The 18997-nt window shown below is 39.9% G+C and overlaps 1 protein-coding gene across 1 annotated transcript in view; it reads right to left on the bottom strand.

Annotated features, from left to right (window-relative positions):
* The window catches only part of LOC126183925 (GTPase-activating Rap/Ran-GAP domain-like protein 3), a 662070-nt gene that overhangs the window by 124412 nt on the left and 518661 nt on the right, over positions 1 to 18997 (bottom strand). The window contains exons 11-12 of the mRNA XM_049926272.1: positions 10843 to 10954; positions 1538 to 1690 (exon numbers count right to left, since the gene is read on the bottom strand). Of these exons, the coding sequence (XP_049782229.1) occupies positions 1538 to 1690; positions 10843 to 10954 (265 nt within the window). The remainder of the gene's footprint in view (positions 1 to 1537; positions 1691 to 10842; positions 10955 to 18997) is intronic.

Genomic DNA, 18997 nt, shown 5'->3' with positions numbered 1-18997 from the left:
CTGGTCTGATGCAGCTGTCCACGCTAGCATATCCTGTGGAAGCGTCTTCATCTCCAAACAGCTATTGCGACCTACATCCGTTTGATCTTGCTTACCGACCCTTTCCTCAAATCAAGTTGTGCCATAAATTTCTTATTTCCCCAATTCGATTCAGTAACTCCAGCCTAGTAAATCTATTTACCCGTCTAATCTTCAGCGTTATTCTGTGGCACCACATTTTGAAAACGTCTATGCTCTCCTTGTCTGTAGCGCTTATGCTCCACATTTCACCTCCGTAAGTGGTCCATGTCAAGGAACATATTTCTAAAACATCATATATTGTCTTCAGTACCTCCAGCTGGCTGAGAGTTTTGATATAAAAAGGCGGTATACAACTTAAGGGCTAATTTGACATTAGCTGGTTGTGATGCATCTCCTATTAGCAGATGTGACTGGAACAGAACTTCAGATCTTGCTCCGCCGATAATACGTCCCAGTAGATGTTGCTTAGATTATCGTGATGCTTACTGTAAACTATATCACACGGAGCCGAATCCACAGGATGGGAAATATATGTTATAAAACTTACTGCGGCGTACGCTATTCTTATTTTAATTGCAATAATTTTGATTGTTTTTGGGCATGTAGCAAACAAGACTTAAGATTATCTGTCATTTATATAAGATTTTCATTCGGCGGTGAAAGAAAATTCCTTTTTAGAAATGCATGTATTAATTTATCGGCTGAGTAGCAGAAAAAATTCACAAACTGTTCAAGTTTATCAGATCTCTTTGTACCTGACTATCCTCTTGTTCTAAGACATATTTCATAGCGTACAATTATTTTTCACTGGTTCAATAAAGAGAAAGCTCATAATTTACCGAGAAATTTCGACAGTTTTGCGTAAGTTATAAAATTCGTCTCCCAGACGTATTGTTATCCTTGTCTTGGGAAACCCTAAGGTAGTATGCTATGGTAATATGACATATATTTCTACGTACGTCAGAATGACAAGTAAATCTCAAGTATATATATATATAAATTTAAAAATTTTTCGTCTGACAAATTATTAAACTGACTGCTTTTACAACTCTTAATATAACTAAAAATAATCGGTCTTCCGACATGTGTTATTTGATCAGAAACACTACATGCACCATCAAAACAAAACAAACTATTAAGCTCTTTATCTGCTGAAATACTTGCTGCTGGTGGTCACCCCATTTTAACATTCGTTAATCTGCAGGGTCGAAAAGATGGTCCCGGTGCAGACTGCTGGAATATAAGACACTGCAATTGCAAGATTTAGAAAAATTTCAAAAATCAACGAATCAGTAATTTTAATACTGGAGTGAAGAGGGGATTTATTTAAATTTGTTACAAATAGTACGGAGTAACAGAAAGAGAAAAGTACTCTTTGTTTTTTCCGAAAAACAATGCCAAGAAATTTTTAAAAATGCTGTTGATTTGACTTTTATGTACTAAACGATATCATGAAGGCAGTGGTTAGAACTTGAATATTATGTAATATTAGCACATATGTGTTGCGAATACTTACATTTGACCAGGAGAAACTCTCTGAATTCCTCATGGTCGTAGAACACCGGCGGGCACGGCAGAGATGGACCGAACAGCGGTACGGATTCTTCAGAATAGATGGCTAGACGGTAACTGTCTTCCAGTGAATTGTATGTCACTAGAGCAAATACGTCTGCAAGTGTTAAGGATGTTAAATAATTACAAAATAAAACACACACTGACAGACCATCTATTCTCGTAAATTTTTGTGTGTGCTAAATAATTCAAGTATCTGATACAAATACAATGAAAATGAAAATAACAAATCGAAAACGGAAATTAAAGGTCGATCACTGATTCCAAGTCTTCATGCAATGAATGGATCCCCATCAGCAATGGCACACTTATTCACCTCGCAGAAACTGCACAGGTATATGAAGCTTCAAGTGCAACACTGACGCATAAATTGTTATTTACAAACTATGCTCCTTCATCTGTTCTTGCGTCGTTGACTGACGTCATTCATCAAACAAGTTCAAACATACTACTTCCAGGACGAGCTTTTCTTGTCGTCTATTAGCAACGTAGGCAGAGAAAGTGAGACGTTTGCGAAACATTTTACGGAAACAAAGGCTCGCATTAATTTTACACATACAGTGACCGAAGTATCCCCGGAAGATATGAAGGCAAATATATGTGCGAGAAATTTCATCTGTAACTTATTTCGGACCAAAAATGGCCACAAGGGACTCTCTGACGACTACACAGTCAAAGATAACCTGTAGCGGACTAGTTTCGTCAAAACTTGTGTGTTGACCATGTGAATAGTGTGTTTGGTTGTGAATTTACTGACGAACTTTGCTATAGAGATAAACATCTTCTGTTACGTTCTTGGAGGATAATAAATAAATGATTAATGAGGGGCCAATTTATTACAAAATACAGTTAGTTGCTGCTAATTAACCAAACGTGTTTCGGTGTTATTGTACTGTCCTCAGTCTATGTTTGCTCGAGGTCCCAAGATTCATTGCAGTGTATTTACGATTTGATTAAGTATGTTTCTGCAGAAAGTAGAATGCTTCATTCGCACAAGTTCTGTTTAGCCCTAAAACTAATACGACTATAACACGATACTGTCACAACGTAACAAGGGCATTTAAAAACCACCGTACACGTTATCTTAAACCAGTTACTTGGAAGATACAAAAAGCTGCTAATTACATTACTTATGCCGAAGACCGACATAAACAAACAGATTTTGCATGTTTATGCTCAAGACTAAGGTAAAATATTTCACTTTTCGTAGGAACTATGTTCATAAATTAATCAGAAAATGTACAGCGTAAGGAGTAAGGACCAAAGATTAGTGAAGAAAGTAAAAAAAAGGAAAAAAGCTGTTTTCCTTCCTAACGATTCGTCTACTAGCTATCCTTTTATTCTTTAGTATTTTCATTGTACTTATGCCATTGCACTGATTTGAATACTAGGGGAGGTTGGGCTATTGGGCATACATATCTTTTCCCTGTCTTGTTTTCTTACGGGATTATGAGGCTGAAGTAACTAAATATATATCCATAAAATCAGTCCAATCAATCCTCTTTGAGAGCTTTCTTTATATAACTTGCAATTCTTATATTTTATTGCCGTAACATTTACTTCTTGATTGTACCTTTGACAAATAATAAAAATAAGTTCCACATTAGCTTCGATCTCACAACCATGTGACAGAACAGAACAATAATTTAGACCTAGATCTTCCTTTCCTAGTGTTTAGGATGGCGTGGTGTATACTAATACCAAGCTTTTTGTGACGGCTATTAGTAGACATAAAGTAAGAAATTAAGATCCTAGCAAATCTAAAACAAAATTAGCCATTCCTACTAATGATGTGGTTATGTCTATTGAAGTACTATAAATATCGTAAGAAACAATATTCGTTGTAAGTACCCCTTGTGTGATATTCCTGGCTGTGGCCACCAGTATTTTATTTGCCTTGATGCAGCTTGATACCCGTGAAGTAGCATATGGTACAAACGTGGCGTGAGGTACAAGCGGTAGTTGGTACAGTATGTACCAGCCCCATGGCAGAGTCCGCCAATTGTACTGAACTTGCTTCTGATTGGTCGGCACGTTCGGGTGCTGGGCGCCAAAACGCCTAATTATTTATATACTTTTTACTGTATTTAACCCTGTTTCTAGTATGACAATCTACCTTGATTACCCTACGAGTCTATCGTTTTTTTATTAAATTTCATTGGTTTTGAGAAACATAAGAGTAACGATATTGCAACCGAAGTGCTTCGGACACCTTCGGGTCGCTTTGGCGCGCCTTGGAGATGAAGTACTTCGGCTGCGCTAGTCACTCTGTTTCGGGCGTCCTAGAGGGCCGGACATGTATCTTAGTATCGTTCTTAGTATCGTGCGTTTCTTAGATGTGAATATGTAATAGTCACTCCGTTTCAGGTGTTCTTCAAAGCCGGACATCTACTCTATATCGGGCGTAGCCTAGTTTTGAATATGTAATACTCACTCTGTCTAGTGTGTAACGGAAAGACGGACATGTGTATCATATTTCGGAAGCTGAATGGAAAAGTTACCCTACAATTAAGAAAGATATGTCGTGTGCTCTAAAAGACAGTGTAAATGTGTGAATATTTGAATAATAACCAAACAGGATACATTAATCAGAAGTGTCGCCTACCATCATTGTCAGATCTTGTCCTCTGTATACACAGAGACTAACCTGGGCAGGTGGCATCCCACAGAAAGCACAATCATAGGTTCGAATTGACAGTGAAGCAGCCTGCGCCGAAGAAGTTTCCACTATCGACGAGCTGTCTTCTGCGTTGGGGACACAGCTTTAGAAGACGACAGGTTGGTGGACAGAACGGTCAGAGACTCTTATTCAACCTCTCCAACTTCCAGATCTGACTTCGAAGGGGACACATAATTTGTACTTGTTCTTACAGTCTTAATTTTCATATTATTATTTTTTGACATTTATGATTATACTCATGTAAATTTTAAGCTTTCAATGGTAAATAATCTGCATCCATTTACTTGAATTTGGAAACGACCACTTTTTTTTGTAGTAGCAGCTTTCCTACTTATTTCAATGTATTTCTTAATATACTTGTATCCACTTGTAAAACATAACAGTTTAATGATAGGTGGTGGTTAATAAAATAATCGTAATTAGTTTACAACAGCCATTTCTCTCTTTAATGTATACATTGAGTCATTAAACACCTCTGAGATTTTTCCTTTATGATGAAAACTATGAGAAATGGGGATAAACATATGGATGAATGAAAAAATGAGTGAATCATGCATCCTTATTTCTTTTTATCCTTACCATACGGTGAAACAGTAAACAAACAAAGGCATCTCCTACAAACAGCTTCCATTCTTTATAGTGAACAAGAAGTTGCTATTTAGTAACAATGACAATAATAGTAATAATAATAATAATAACAATAATCTGAGGTATTCACTGAGCTGTCCGGTGTGACACTTACCTCCTATATTACAGTTTCATCCACTGCTCCACAGACCAATGGCAGCGTGGTTTCCACAACTCTACGCGTTGTCGGGTTTTGCTTTCTTGTGATCCATGACTTCTAGGCAGCAGCAGGACCGTGATAACCGAATTGCATTACCGCTAGACAGGTACTTCTCTCTCTGCCCTCTCTATCTAAGCACCTACGGAACTCCTCTGTGGTTGGCAAGGATGTCTGCCAGTTAATCATTACAGTCCTTTGTAGAATGAAGTCTGTTAGAGCGATTATTGCGGTTTTTTGCTTCCCTGACATTCTCACTCCATAATAAAATCTTTATCAATGGGTCTTGGTGCACGTAAATCAAGTGAAGTGTCCAACAACAAATCCAAATTCTGGACCTTTACAATTATGCCAATCAATACTCGTCTTTGAATCGCCGTTTAAAAACGGTCTCTGATGTTGAAAAATTGTGACTGCACTAATATACTCTCTCCTGAATTGTAAAGATATCACATAAAGCCCGTTCAGTCAGGTGGCCCGAGCGTTTGACCACATATTATACATATCCGCCTGTCAATTTTGTGATCTCGTGCAAAGAAAGAAGGATTTAGCATCGTCTGAGAGAGTGAGGACAATTGGCAGTACGCTGCCAGCGCCTCAGAATCTTACAGCATTTTACTTACAACGCAGGCAACGATACAGTTGGATGCTTTAACGTTGAATCATTGTTCTATGGGATGGGTCTCTTTGAATTTAGTTCAGATATTCACATGAACATTTGAGGTCACAGAGGAAAAGGACACAGTTCGTTACTAGCTAGGAGGCGCTGTATATTGCAAACACCAAACACTCCCCACCTTGCTTGTCGAAGCTACTTACCATATCCAACACGAATTCTTGACTATTTCGTAGGATTACTTCTCGCCTAAATTGAGCACATATTTCATAAGTTCTGCAATACATACATCTACAACATTATCGACCCCCCCCCTTCCAATATTATTTCTGTTTCTACTGAGCTAGAACGCCTATACCCTGAACCTCACACCTTCATACTCCACACATCCTATCCTATCCTATGTCATAGTTCCTCCTCCTCCCTCCCTTTCCTTTATTTTTCTCTCCATAACCATAATCTGACCTCTATCCACTTACAACTAACCCGAATTCCAATATCGTCGTAACACGAACCCACTGGAATTTCATCCGACTCCACATCCCAGCCCATCTGGTCTATTGAGATCCCACACCCTGACATTCTCCCTGTCTCAAATTATCTTCCCTTGAGTATGTCCATTACGCTCAGCACAGCACCACGTTTTACACTCTTCACAGTTCTATCAGCATCGTTTTAAAAAACGATAGTGGTCTCGTGCAATTTCTATTGCCTTCAACGTTCCGTCACTATTTCAGTAATTTTATACACATTCAAAAAGTTTATTCTTTTTTATAATTTTAACTCACTCCTGAATGGAGTCACTATTGCCAGAAAAGAAATTAAGAAGGGAGTGAAATAACAGCAAGAATTGGTAAACATCCATCATTATGAGTTTTCGAAGCTATCAGTTATGGCTTCTAATGATCTATGTGATTTAATCTGCGTATTTTATATACTCAAAATAGAATAACTCTCACAAGTATGATGCGGCTGTCAGTAACGGTTTAGTTGTTGTTGTTGTTGTCTTCAGTCCTGAGACTGGTTTGATGCAGCTCTCCATGCTACCCTATCCTGTGCAAGCTTCTTCATCTCCCAGTACTTACTGCAACCTACATCCTTCTGAACCTGCTTCGTGTATTCATCTCTTGGTCTCCTTCTACGATTTTTACCCTCCACGCTGCCCTCCAATGCTAAATTTGTGATCTCTTGATGCCTCAGAACGTGTCCTACTAACTGGTCCCTTCTTTTTGTCAAGTTGCACCACGAACTCCTCTTCTCCCCAATTATATTCAATACTTCCTCATTAGTTATGTGATCTACCCATCTAATCTTCAGCATTGTTCTGTAGCACCGCATTTCGAAAGCTTCTATTCTCTTCTTGTCCAAACTATTTATCGTCCATGTTTCACTTCCATACATGGCTACACTCCATACAAATACTTTCAGAAACGACTTCCTGACACTTAAATTTATACTCGGTGTTAACAAATTTCTCTTTTTCAAAAACGCTTTCCTTGCCATTGCCAGTCTACATTTTATATCTTCTCTACTTCGACCATCATCAGTTATTTTGCTCCCCAAATAGCAAAACTCCTTTACTACTTTAAGCGTCTCATTTCCTAATCTAATTCCCTCAGCATCACCTGACTTAATTCGACTACATTCCATTATCCTCGTTTTGCTTTTGTTGATGTTCATCTTGTATCCTTCTTTCAAGACACTGTCTATTCCGTTCAACTGCTCTTCCAAGTCCTTTGCTGTCTCTGATAGAATTACAATGTCATCGGCGAACCTCAAAGTTTTTAATTCTTCTCCATGGATTTTAATACCTACTCCGAATTTGTCTTTTGTTTCCGTTACTGCTTGCTCAATATACAGATTGAGTAACATCGGGGAGAGGCTACAACCCTGTCTCACTCCCTTCCTAACCATTGCTTCCCTTTTATGCCCCTCGACTCTAATAACTGCCATCTGGTTTAGTACAGTTTCAAATTCTGAAAAATGCGGTAACATTCCACATCTGGCAGTTTAATGTCCAGGGGTTAACTTTATTTGCTGTTAAGTTTCTTTATGCAAATTTAACTTGTTATCTCTAATTGCAACACGAGGGATGTTGAACTAAGAAGTGGAAGATTCTCCACGTTAACTAATGGTAATGAAAAAGAAAAGCAATGGCGTACTCAGCCCCGCAACTTAAGCAGCCGTGTGTGATGTGGCAGCGATAACCCTGTAGAGGTTTATCTCTCACATCACAGCAGGTTGTGGCAGGAAAGTAAGTTAAGACGTTGATGGCTGGTTATTAATTCACAAAAGAGCTACTTCAGTAAAGTGTGTCAGACCGGAATCACCACCTGGTCCCCTACATTCCATGGGTAATCAAGTGAGCCAGCCGGGTCAGACTGAAGGCGCAAGGCTTCTGCCCTATCTTCAAAACTTCTCACAAGCTCGGCATATCTTGCTGGATTAGTAGTCCTGGGATAGTTGATAAGGCAGAGCAATGCCACAGCTACGGCCTGGGGGTTGTCTCCAAAACTGATCTTGCACTCTGCAACGGAAAAATTAAAACGGAATTGAGCCTGAAGAGCCCGCATAGGTAAGGTCTAGTCCCAGTCTGTTAAAATATCGAGAACTTCTATAACAGCGGACACACTCAAGTATACAAGTCCGTCTCTTTGGCAGTATACACTGAAGTAGCAATTCACCAGTAAGCGAAAACGAACTGGCAGCCTCTAATTAGGGATCGATGAGTGCCCATTGTCATATGAGAGGGTTTGCCTCAATGGCTGAATGCAGGAAAATCGCAGTTCTGGCAGTGTTATTGTACACTGCAGGAACGTGCGAAATTCGTGCTGTACGCACATGGATATCGGTCGCTCGCACTGTATATGTCCACACTAAATTATTTGCGACCCACGATATTATCACGAATTTCTTAATCACTTGAAATGAGCTACACGTGAAGAAACGCTGTGTTCGCGGAAATACGTGTCCCACAATATGCAGAAAACATTTTCATTGAAGGCCTAGAGAGTGTTTAACTTGCTGCATCTATAGGAATCATGAATTTAATAGAAGGTTACTCACAGTAAGTGCCGAATGAAATGGTAAGTTCTTCCTCCCGATTCTCTACCATAAATGAAACTGAACGAGCTTGCCGTACACCGCTTCAGTAACCCGAAAGTGTCCGTGTTTCTATCCAGCGGACGGGTCAGTGTCAACAGCGTCGGATGGTCTCACGCCGTGACACACTGTGAGGAGTTTTGGATTCAACGCAGCAAAATAAAGTGACTGATAACGAAGCGCTTCCACCTCTTCTGCCTTAGTTGATCAAATGCTAGTTATTGAGATCTTATCCACTACTAGGGTCCTAAATGACTACCACTACAACAATTTTCTCCTCAACGGCAGAGGTTAGTAAGCACATTCCTGCAAAGCTTTTCCTAAAAGCTTTTTATTCCTAATTTAATGTTTGGTGCCATTACATGTTTTTAATTGCTGGTGAAATTATATTCTGTGGTTTCACCATATTGCCCAAATTTGCCATTATGTATAGTTGTTCACAACGAGTATAAAATCATGTCGAAGGGTTATTTCTCTAGGAGCTGCATCAGTTCCTTCACTAGGTGTTAGATAAGTGTTTATACGCGCTGTAGAAGGAATTCGCAGATACAACACTGTAACATGATATCCCATTACGTTTAAGTTAGTAGTTTGTATACTGTCAGCAACATGACAGCTCGAAAGTAGGAGATGGCAATAGCAGAGAAACGAATTACATTAGGTTCTTCATTGCCATTGCAGCTTACTGAAACATTTACATCTAACTTTCCTACATGAAAATCCACCCGTATGGGATGAATGAGTAAACAATAAACGCCACGAAAGAAAGTTGTTACGGTGACTGACGCATATCCCTGCGTGCATATCAAGCATTGTCTTTGTCGTTCGTATCAGGTAAACGAAACTATTTTTCGCAGTGGTAATCTCGAGGCTATGACTCGTCTTTAGTGATAAAGATTTTGCTTAATCACACGATAATCGTTGGTTTCTTGTTACTTAAAACGGAAGTATCCCAGTTAGAACGGCTAAATCTGAATGAAAATGATTTGAAAATAGGGAGATAGGTATGGTCTACTAACCCATCGAGGTTATTTATCTGTAAGGCTCTGCATTTATGTACAAAAGATGACTGAAGGGTAACAAATGTGAATACAGTATTACAGAAGCACAAGCCGCAGAACAAACAGCCTTGTAGCACAGAGCTATGATCATCGGATTCACAAACGTCATAAATGTGGTATTGTTTGACAAAAAGTCAAACTAATAATATATTCTCGGGTTTTCAGCCGCTTCCGGTGGTTAAAGTGACGTCACAGCCAGAGCGCGGTCATGTAACGGCGAGGCCGTTGCTACACGACAATGGCGAGTAGAGCTCGGCCGAAAGCTCGTGGGATTTTAACTACCCCTGGTGCGGCTGGAAGTTCGAGAAGATTTTATTAATTCATGTCACCGTGAGACCTTGCATTTATACATAATGATAAAAATTTGGTTGAAACAATATGTGTGCAGTACTTACGACGTCATATTACCCAAAACACAGTATTCTGTGTTGTTGTACGTTCAGCCCTTAATGTAATGATTCAATGAAGTGATTAAAACAGAGGAATGGAACAGTAGGCATACTTGTCATGGCGACAAGTGGACATGCCACATCGTTTTCAGTGTATCTGCACTACAGAAGCCCCATATCAAATGCCACAGTGAGATCACATTATACAGATATTAGTCATCAACTTTTCCATTCGGCTGTCTTTTAATCGCTTCTCTGAAACTCCACTGCTGATCGTAATGATTGTCTGTTACACAGTACTGTTTCTTCACTAACCTGTGCTTTAGGTTCGCTAATCTTCAAACATCGAGTGTACACAGATGCAGAATTTTACAGATGAAGCTCCTCGATGGTCGGTAAGAACAGACTTATCTCCCTATTTTCAAATAATTTTTATTCGCTTTTAGCCGTTCGAGTTCGGGTACCTCTCTTTTTAGTCACAGATACTGTGCACCCAGAATAAATACTTCACTTCCGCCGCCTTTGAAAAAATCACAGAAATCACAGAAATCTTGATTAGGGTACAAATTATATTTTTGTGCAGAAAACGTTAATAAACAGTGATTTTAAAAGGATACGAGTAAATTGTGATTTGATGTAAGAAGGGTTGAAATGACACATATGTCCGCTTCCTCCGTCCAGAAAAACGATGTTAACTATATCATTTCCAATGTGTCTCTTCCTTTCGACCTGTGCACAGAAAAGGAAAAGCCTTATAAGTAAAAGCCACATACGATATATAAATATATGTATAGGTATATAATTTTAGACGTAGCATCAGTGGAAATACAGTGACTACTTAACAAAAACTGATTTTAAAAGTTTCGCCAGTTTCACTGCTAACACCAGAACACCAAAGGGGGAAAAAGTTACATTGTTACTAAACTGTGGTAAATTTTACAGCACCGTATTTTATTCAAAGCTGCAATTTACAGTTATGCACTAGATAATTACAATTGTAAGGTTTTCAGTGGTACGTCACATACAAAATAAGTACGTAATTTCCTATTTTACACCCTATACTGACAATACTAAATCGGCGGGAACCGCGAATTGGTACCAACAGCAATCGTAAATTTTACGAAGGTTAAGTAATCCAGGGTTAAAAAACCAACATAAAATCATGTCAGAGGCTCATTTCTCCGGATGCTCAATCACTTTCGTTATTTTATACTTGGTTACCAGTTTCAATTAAACAACCATCTACACACCAACTATTGGAGAGAAGAAACAAATGGGTCATGAAAATGTGTATAATTACAACATAATGAAGAATGAAAATGTCGATTGTATGATGGTAATGTTGGCAGCATTGATGAAATAATATCTTTTATGAGGCACCAGTAAATTAAGTTAAGTAATAAAATTCTGACTGACAAGCAAAACTATGGGGCGTTATGTACGCTAAATCTTTGTCCACCTTGCTTCACGTCGGGTATAAACAGATCAAAGAAGACTCTTCCAGTATAGGAGAAAGACGGGAAACGTTTACAACTTCAAAATATAAAAAAATATTAGTAAATAAATTTTTTATTTAACAATACATTCAGAGAAAAATTAGTATGGAAAGCCGCCATATATAGCGCTTGTTTACGTGGTATAAGCAAAGATGTGTGCCGTATGTTATTTTCCGAATGATATGGCGGAAGGACGGTGGTTCATATACATTGGGATATGCAGAATTAGGTCTCCTGTGAGTTCCCTAAATCTTTTACGGGAAATTCCGGTATGGTTCATTCGAAATCGACGCAGATGATTTCCTTTCCTTCCTTAATTCAGACTTGTTTTCCGTCTCTAATGACCTCATCCTCGATGTGACGCTGAACCCTTATCTTCGTTACTTGACGGTGCCACGGGTGTAAGTGCAGATATTTTTATTGGTGACCGAGGACTGTGCACTGAACAAGATTACATCAGTACTTACGTCATTTACAGACTAATAGTTATAACCATTACAATTCACATCTTGCAAGAGCAAACCATTAATGCTTATTTTCCCTGGGCAGCAGGTCGGGTGTTGGATACGTGGACACAAAACAGTTAGTCTATACTGACAGGCGTAGTTCACTTCGTGGTGCAGTACGCGATGTGTTCCGTGACATCTGAACGTTATCGAAAGCTCCTTGTACAGCATGCGAGATGGGGCAACACCTCATGTTGCTCGCCCAGTGAAAGATTTGCTTAATGCAACCTTTGCGAAAGTGTTATCTTCAGATGTTTTCCAGATACATGGCCTGCTAGATCACTTGATCTCAATCCATGTGACTTTTGGTTGTAGGGAAATCTAAAAGAATCCGTTTATCAGGGACACGTTTGGTCTCTATCTGATCTGAAGGCCAGCGCACGGGGACACGCCACTCAGATTCCACCGGAACTGCTGCGAGCAACTGTTGATCACGTCGTTTTACGGATCAAACATTTCGTCGACGTCTCCGGTTCTCATATTGAACAAATCGTGTAAGCGGCGGTTAATAATAAAATCAAAATTATGCCGATTCCACTTGTCTGACCCTTTCTGCCCATGACCCTTTTCTAATCCATTACATATGGAAACATTTCTATACGTCTTTCTCTCATTCACAGCGCCAGATTTGCAGCTGATGGCCAACATCAGAACAATATTTTTCTAGAGTAAATCGGTTCCGCATTAACGCATTAGAATATCTTCCAAGTTTCGCTGTAATACGACAATCACAGACCACATGGGACCTCTGTAAGTAGCTACATTTTAATTATAACTACCTGGTGCCATTCAATCGACGCAGTGCGTAGGTTAGACTTCCTTAGTCACAGCACCCGTACATAGAATTTCAGTGACTCCTTCCGGTGTAGTAACGCTAAAAGTGTTAGGAGGAATGCTAGATCTCATGTTTTGTGGTCTCCTTCACGGGCTTGACAAAAAGCTGAACACGGGTACAGGGATGGAATCTGTGCGGTGATAAAGCGGTTGTTGCAGGGCACGACAGTAGTTTCGGCTCTAACTTTTGCAGCAGAATGGAAAGCCCGCGGCTCAAGGTGACTCGCTATACAAACTCGAGATCCGGGTAAACAACTAGCAAACAATGGCTGGTCTGCAGTCCGCGCGGCAGAGCCAAAACACTCTCTATTTAGCGATGTAGTCATCTCAGTGCTTGGCATTGATCGCTGTCGGCAAGTCCCTATCCGGAGGACATGTATAGAAACTGCGGTCGACTCACTGTATAGTAGGTGCGAGATGGAATCATAACCTGTTGCGTAATTAAAACTGAAATGAAATACCTATAATACTGTTCTGAGAGTAGAAATAATGGCAGCTTAGTTTTTACATCTGAAAGAGTCCCTCTGCAGTCTCTCATAATTTGTTACGTATTCATGAAGACGTCTGAAAGCTCCTCCTGTCATTCTTCTCTTTCTCCTTTTCATCACGTTCCATGACCTTGGAGATTTGCTCCTCAATCTGGTCCTACGGAACTAGACGCGTAAATAAATAAACAATCATTTACTGTCATAATTCTTGTTCAGCCACTATAGTTATAATACATTATCATTTGTGAAAAGTATATATGATTCTGAATTCATCTTTAAATCACGGAAAAGGCACGAGAAAATACACAAATACAGTATTAAATATTACAAAGGGGTAAATTATCTCTGACTTTCAAGAGTCAGCATGATGTGAAGCCCCAACGTGCTACCGTCAGAGTTTCTAAATGACATGGCGTGGCATCAAAGTGGGTGAGCATATGTTTATGCTTAGTTTGCCTTAAAGCTGTTTGAGACTGTGGACTCACATTCGGGAGAGGCGAAGCCCAAATCTCTGCACGGTCATCCGGATAATAGTTCACGATGTTTATCCCACACCTGTTATAGTTTCATTGGACACGGCCAATTTCCTTTCCCATTCTTGTCCATTTCGAGCTTGTTCTCCATTTCTAATGGTCTCGGTCTTCGTCATGGACGTGAAATTCAACCCTAACTTTCCTTCCTAATCATTTGCAAGCGAATCCTCAGCAGTGCCTTCTTGTGGGCCGTAAAGAACAGGAGGTGACCAACTATATCCTGATATGTCAGACAAGCATGGAGGTCAGGGAAACAGAGGTACTCGTCGTTCTTCGAATAAAGCTTGCAAGTTCCTATCTAGATGTGGATCGGCATTCTGTTGCTGAAATGTGATGTGTACAGTTTCAACTGAAGGAGGTGTATTATGTCCGACTCTGAAAGCTACCTGAGATAATTATAGCTGTTCGTGTTGTTCTCAGGAAGTGAGAGTCGAGATTGCATGATAATTGCAATAGTATCCGTAACTATCGCCCTTGAAGCTCTCCGATACACCGCTCAACAATGACAGCCAGACTGGGTCGCTACAGCAGGGTTAACACGTATGCGGCCACCACTGAAGGATGGTTCGTTGCACTACTGCACGAAAGGATTTAAGTTTACGTTGTAAAATATGAAGTGTGTGCTCCGATGAAAGACAGGCCTGGAGGCTCTAATCTGGCCAGTACCAGTGACCGACTAATTAATAAATGAAATAGAGCGTGCCCGGGAAGTTGGGAGGAATATTAAAGTGCTATAGAACATACAATATTTATTGAAAATTTAATGTTTTTTTTCCAGACACATTAAGTAACTTCTTCTAATTATGTATGAAAAATTATATTCTTCATATGCCCACCCAAGGCCGCTCGGCAACGAGCAATGCGTTCAGTGAAGTTCTCGATGATGCGTTCACAAACGTCTGGTGGTATGCCGTTAATAACCCTTTTAATTACACCCTTCAGTTGGTGTACTGTTTGGGGTTTTTTCACGTACACTTTTGATTTCACAAGTCCCCACAAAAAAAGTCACAAGGCGTAAAATCGCATTATCTGAGAGACCATTCCTGGTTGCTCAGCTAAGAGAGAATTTCTTGAGGAAACTTTTCATTCAGCAGAACAATCGTTTCACGGAACGTGTGACATTCGCACCATGTTGTTGAAACAAAAAATTGTCATTCTCATCACTAAGACGGAAAAATCAGTCCGTTTCGTTAACGGTCGCCATTCACAGTGACGGCAGCCCCCTCATCATTTTCGAAAAAAGTATGGGCCGATCACTCCTCCTGCCCAGAACCCACACCACACAATCGTGCGCTGCGGATGCGTCTCATCTTCCACAGTCACTCGCGGTTTTTCGTTACCCCAAGTTCTGCAGTTCTGCGTATTGACGTACGTACTGAGGTGGAAGTGCTTCTCATCTGAGGAAATTATTCTTTTTGTTTAGTTCTCGTTCTCCGCTTGTCGATCCACGACCCAATGGGCAAATCGATGTCTCTTTCCACGATATGCAGTATTCATCTCTTGTGTACGCTGAATCTTGTACGGATGCATTTTCAGATATTTTGCAAGAATTTCATGCAGTGAACTTGGTGATAATTCAGTAGCTGAACTCGTCGCCAAACCGATTTTCTGAGGCTTACGGTCACACAGTCACGCACGACAGCAATACTTTCTTCTGTCCGAAAGGAACATGGCCTTCCTATTTTCTTAACGTTTGAGCCCGTGGTCTCAAACTTCCCAACTGATGATTCGATTGGAGCGGCATTGCATCCGAGTATCACACGCAATTCACGAACGGTTGCCGTGGGACGTTCACTGTTTTTGTAATAACTTTTTATCACTTGGATACGTTGCTCAGTTGTCATCTGCTCAATGACGAAAATAAACCACAATGCTCACCACACAAAAGTTATCAAGTTGCTAATGGGAAGGGTCGCATATACCAAACATGAAAAAACCACGGCTGCCAACCGTCATATAACAAAATGGCGCCAAATGCAAATTCGTTCTTACTTCCCGGACACCCGTTACTGTGATTGCTTCTGATCTCTCAACACAAGAGTAAAATATACTGTCTGACAAAGAAAAGGGAAGCAACCAGAAGTCACGGTCGTACTTAAATGTAAGTTTGTTCACGTATTGGCAGGTACATAAATGATTAGATTTGCAATTCTCCGTGACAAGTAGGACGGCCACCAGCGTGAATTAGTGTTATTCGCGTTTAGTGTTGTTACCAAGCCTGGTAGGTTATAACATCCATTCTTTTGAATCGGACTCCCATGTATATAACATCTTCAAACGTCTGATTACAAATGAGTTAATGTGTTAAATATTTGCCTCTAGCAGTTTAGGAAAGGTTTGGAATTATGCTTAAAGTTTTTTGGGAGTCGTTAAGTGCTCTCATTATGAAACAGTTGATGAATATGTACTGCGTAATTTGAGCTCCATTTTAAGCAAAAGCTAGTTTTTCACTATCGCAGTGTTTACGACGTCATATCTCCTGACCTATGATATAATTTTGCAGAAACATTAAGTGATATATGTAGGTACCGTATGCAAAGTGGGTTGCGAACTGAGTTGTTAGTAAATAAATAATTCATTGAAACGTCATGTTCGATGTTGAAGTTTTACTGTGCCCCATTTTAAGCAAAAGCTAGTTTTCCAAACATCTAAATAAATATAAAGTCATCTCTGCCGAGCTAAGTATTGCGCAATGATATAAATTTGCGGGTACATTCAGTAAGATAAATAGATGTTGCGTGAAAAGTGTGTTTCGAATAGAACTAGTAGTAAAGAAGTAATAAATTACAACGTAATGACTGAAGTTAAAGTTTTACTACGCGCCATTTTAAGCAAAAGGTAGTTTACCACGTATCTAAATGACAATGACGTCATATCCCCTCAACTATGTGTCGCATAACGATATAATTTTGCAGATACATTCAGTGACATACGTGGAATTGTCTGCAAACTGTGTTGCATGTAGAGTTACTAGTAACGCAGTAATAAGTTAAAACGTCATGCCTGAAGGTGACTGCACGAACAGCGAAAATGTAATAAGCGTTAAACTTTTTTCCTATTACCATTTTCTGTGCAGTGCTAGCTATAAAAGGTTTCGTGGAAATGTTAAATTACGTGTCAACTTCATCGGACGTCACTAAGTGGTCTCATTCTCAACTATTTGCGCGCAATCAGTTACGCTGCCTCGAGACAAACACACAATTTCTAACTGTAGTACTTCTCTTATTGTGTTAAACTTTGAAAGGCATATTTGTATGTGGCACCCGAATATGATTTTATAAACGATGTTTGGTTTTGACAGGCTTTATATCGCAGGCCCAGAGATATTGCTAGTGTTGGAGTAAGAGAGCTCTCGGCGCACAGTTGTCTGAGGGAAAGACGATCGCTTACGCAGTTTTTGTGGTGTGCTGTGTGAAGCCACCAAGTGTTAGATTAACTTATGTATGTCAATATTTTGAACTTGGAAGCAGAAGTCTTCATGTAAGCAAGGTAAAGATGTTAAATAATTATGATTTCTGTTTTTGCCAGCGCGTTAGTATAGATGAATTGGCTGATAATTTGTAATTGTTGAATAACCACGGAATGTACGTAAACCGTTTTTATAAAAAGGCTAGTTAGATATTTCGCTTTGTAATGTTTCTAAGATTTGTTAACAGAGCATTGTTTAATTTGATGATTTGCATTTATGTTGGACTAATGAAGTTAGATAATACTTGCTGTTTAAATCTCATTGTTTGTGAATAAATTGTGAGTAAAGTAACTTCAACTGTCAGACGTTTTTTGAAAAGCCAAACTTAACTTGCAATATAATTTTGCTAAAGAAAGAAATCCGATAAATTTTGGGTATACGATAAATCGCACAAATCCAAGGGCTGTCAATTCGACTAAATATCTAGAATTACAATTACGAGCAACTTAAATTGGAAAGACCTCATAGATAATATTGTGGGGATGGCGAAAGAAAGACTGCGCTTTGTTGGCAGAACACTTAGAAGATGCTTCAAACCCACTAAAGAGGCAACCTACATTGCACTTGGACTGGGTGTTGTGTGATGTCCTTAGGTTAGTTAGGTTTAAGTAGTTCTAAAGTTCTAGGGGACTGATGACCATAGATGTTAAGTCCCATAGTGCTCAGAGCCATTTGAACCAATACATTGCACTTGTCCGTCCTCTGCTGGAATATTGCTGCACAGTGTGGGATTCTTACCAGGTAGGATTGACGGAGGACATCGAAAAAGTGCAAAGAAGGCCAGCTCGTTTCGTGTTATCGCGCAATAAGGCTGAGAGTGTCACTGATATAATACGCGAGTTGGGGTGGCAGTCACTGAAACAGAGGCGGTTTTCTTTGCGGCGAGATCTATTTACGAACGTTCAATCACCAAATTTCTCTTCCAAATGCGAAAATATTTTGTTGACACCCACCTACTTAGGGAGAAATGATCATCATAATAAAATAAGAGAAATCAGAGCTCGGACGGAAAGATTTAGGTGTTCCTTTTTCTCACGTGCCATTCGAGAGTGGAATGGTAGAGACGTAGTATGAAAATGGTTCGATGAACCGTCTGCCAGGCACATAAGTGTGAATTGCAGAGTAACCATGTAGATGTAGAAAAAATCTCAATGTTACTAATTCACCATAATCAGCACCGCCTCCCTGTCCAGGTCATATACACTCCTGGAAATGGAAAAAAGAACACATTGACACCGGTGTGTCAGACCCACCATACTTGCTCCGGACACTGCGAGAGGGCTGTACAAGCAATGATCACACGCACGGCACAGCGGACACACCAGAACCGCGGTGTTGGCCGTCGAATGGCGCTAGCTGCGCAGCATTTGTGCACCGCCGCCGTCAGTGTCAGCCAGTTTGCCGTGGCATACGGAGCTCCATCGCAGTCTTTAACACTGGTAGCAT

Source organism: Schistocerca cancellata, chromosome 4 (assembly GCF_023864275.1).
Source record: "Schistocerca cancellata isolate TAMUIC-IGC-003103 chromosome 4, iqSchCanc2.1, whole genome shotgun sequence".
Lineage (NCBI taxonomy): Eukaryota > Metazoa > Arthropoda > Insecta > Orthoptera > Acrididae > Schistocerca > Schistocerca cancellata.
Note: the sequence above shows the minus strand (reverse complement) of the source record. Positions and strands in the feature narration are given on the sequence as shown.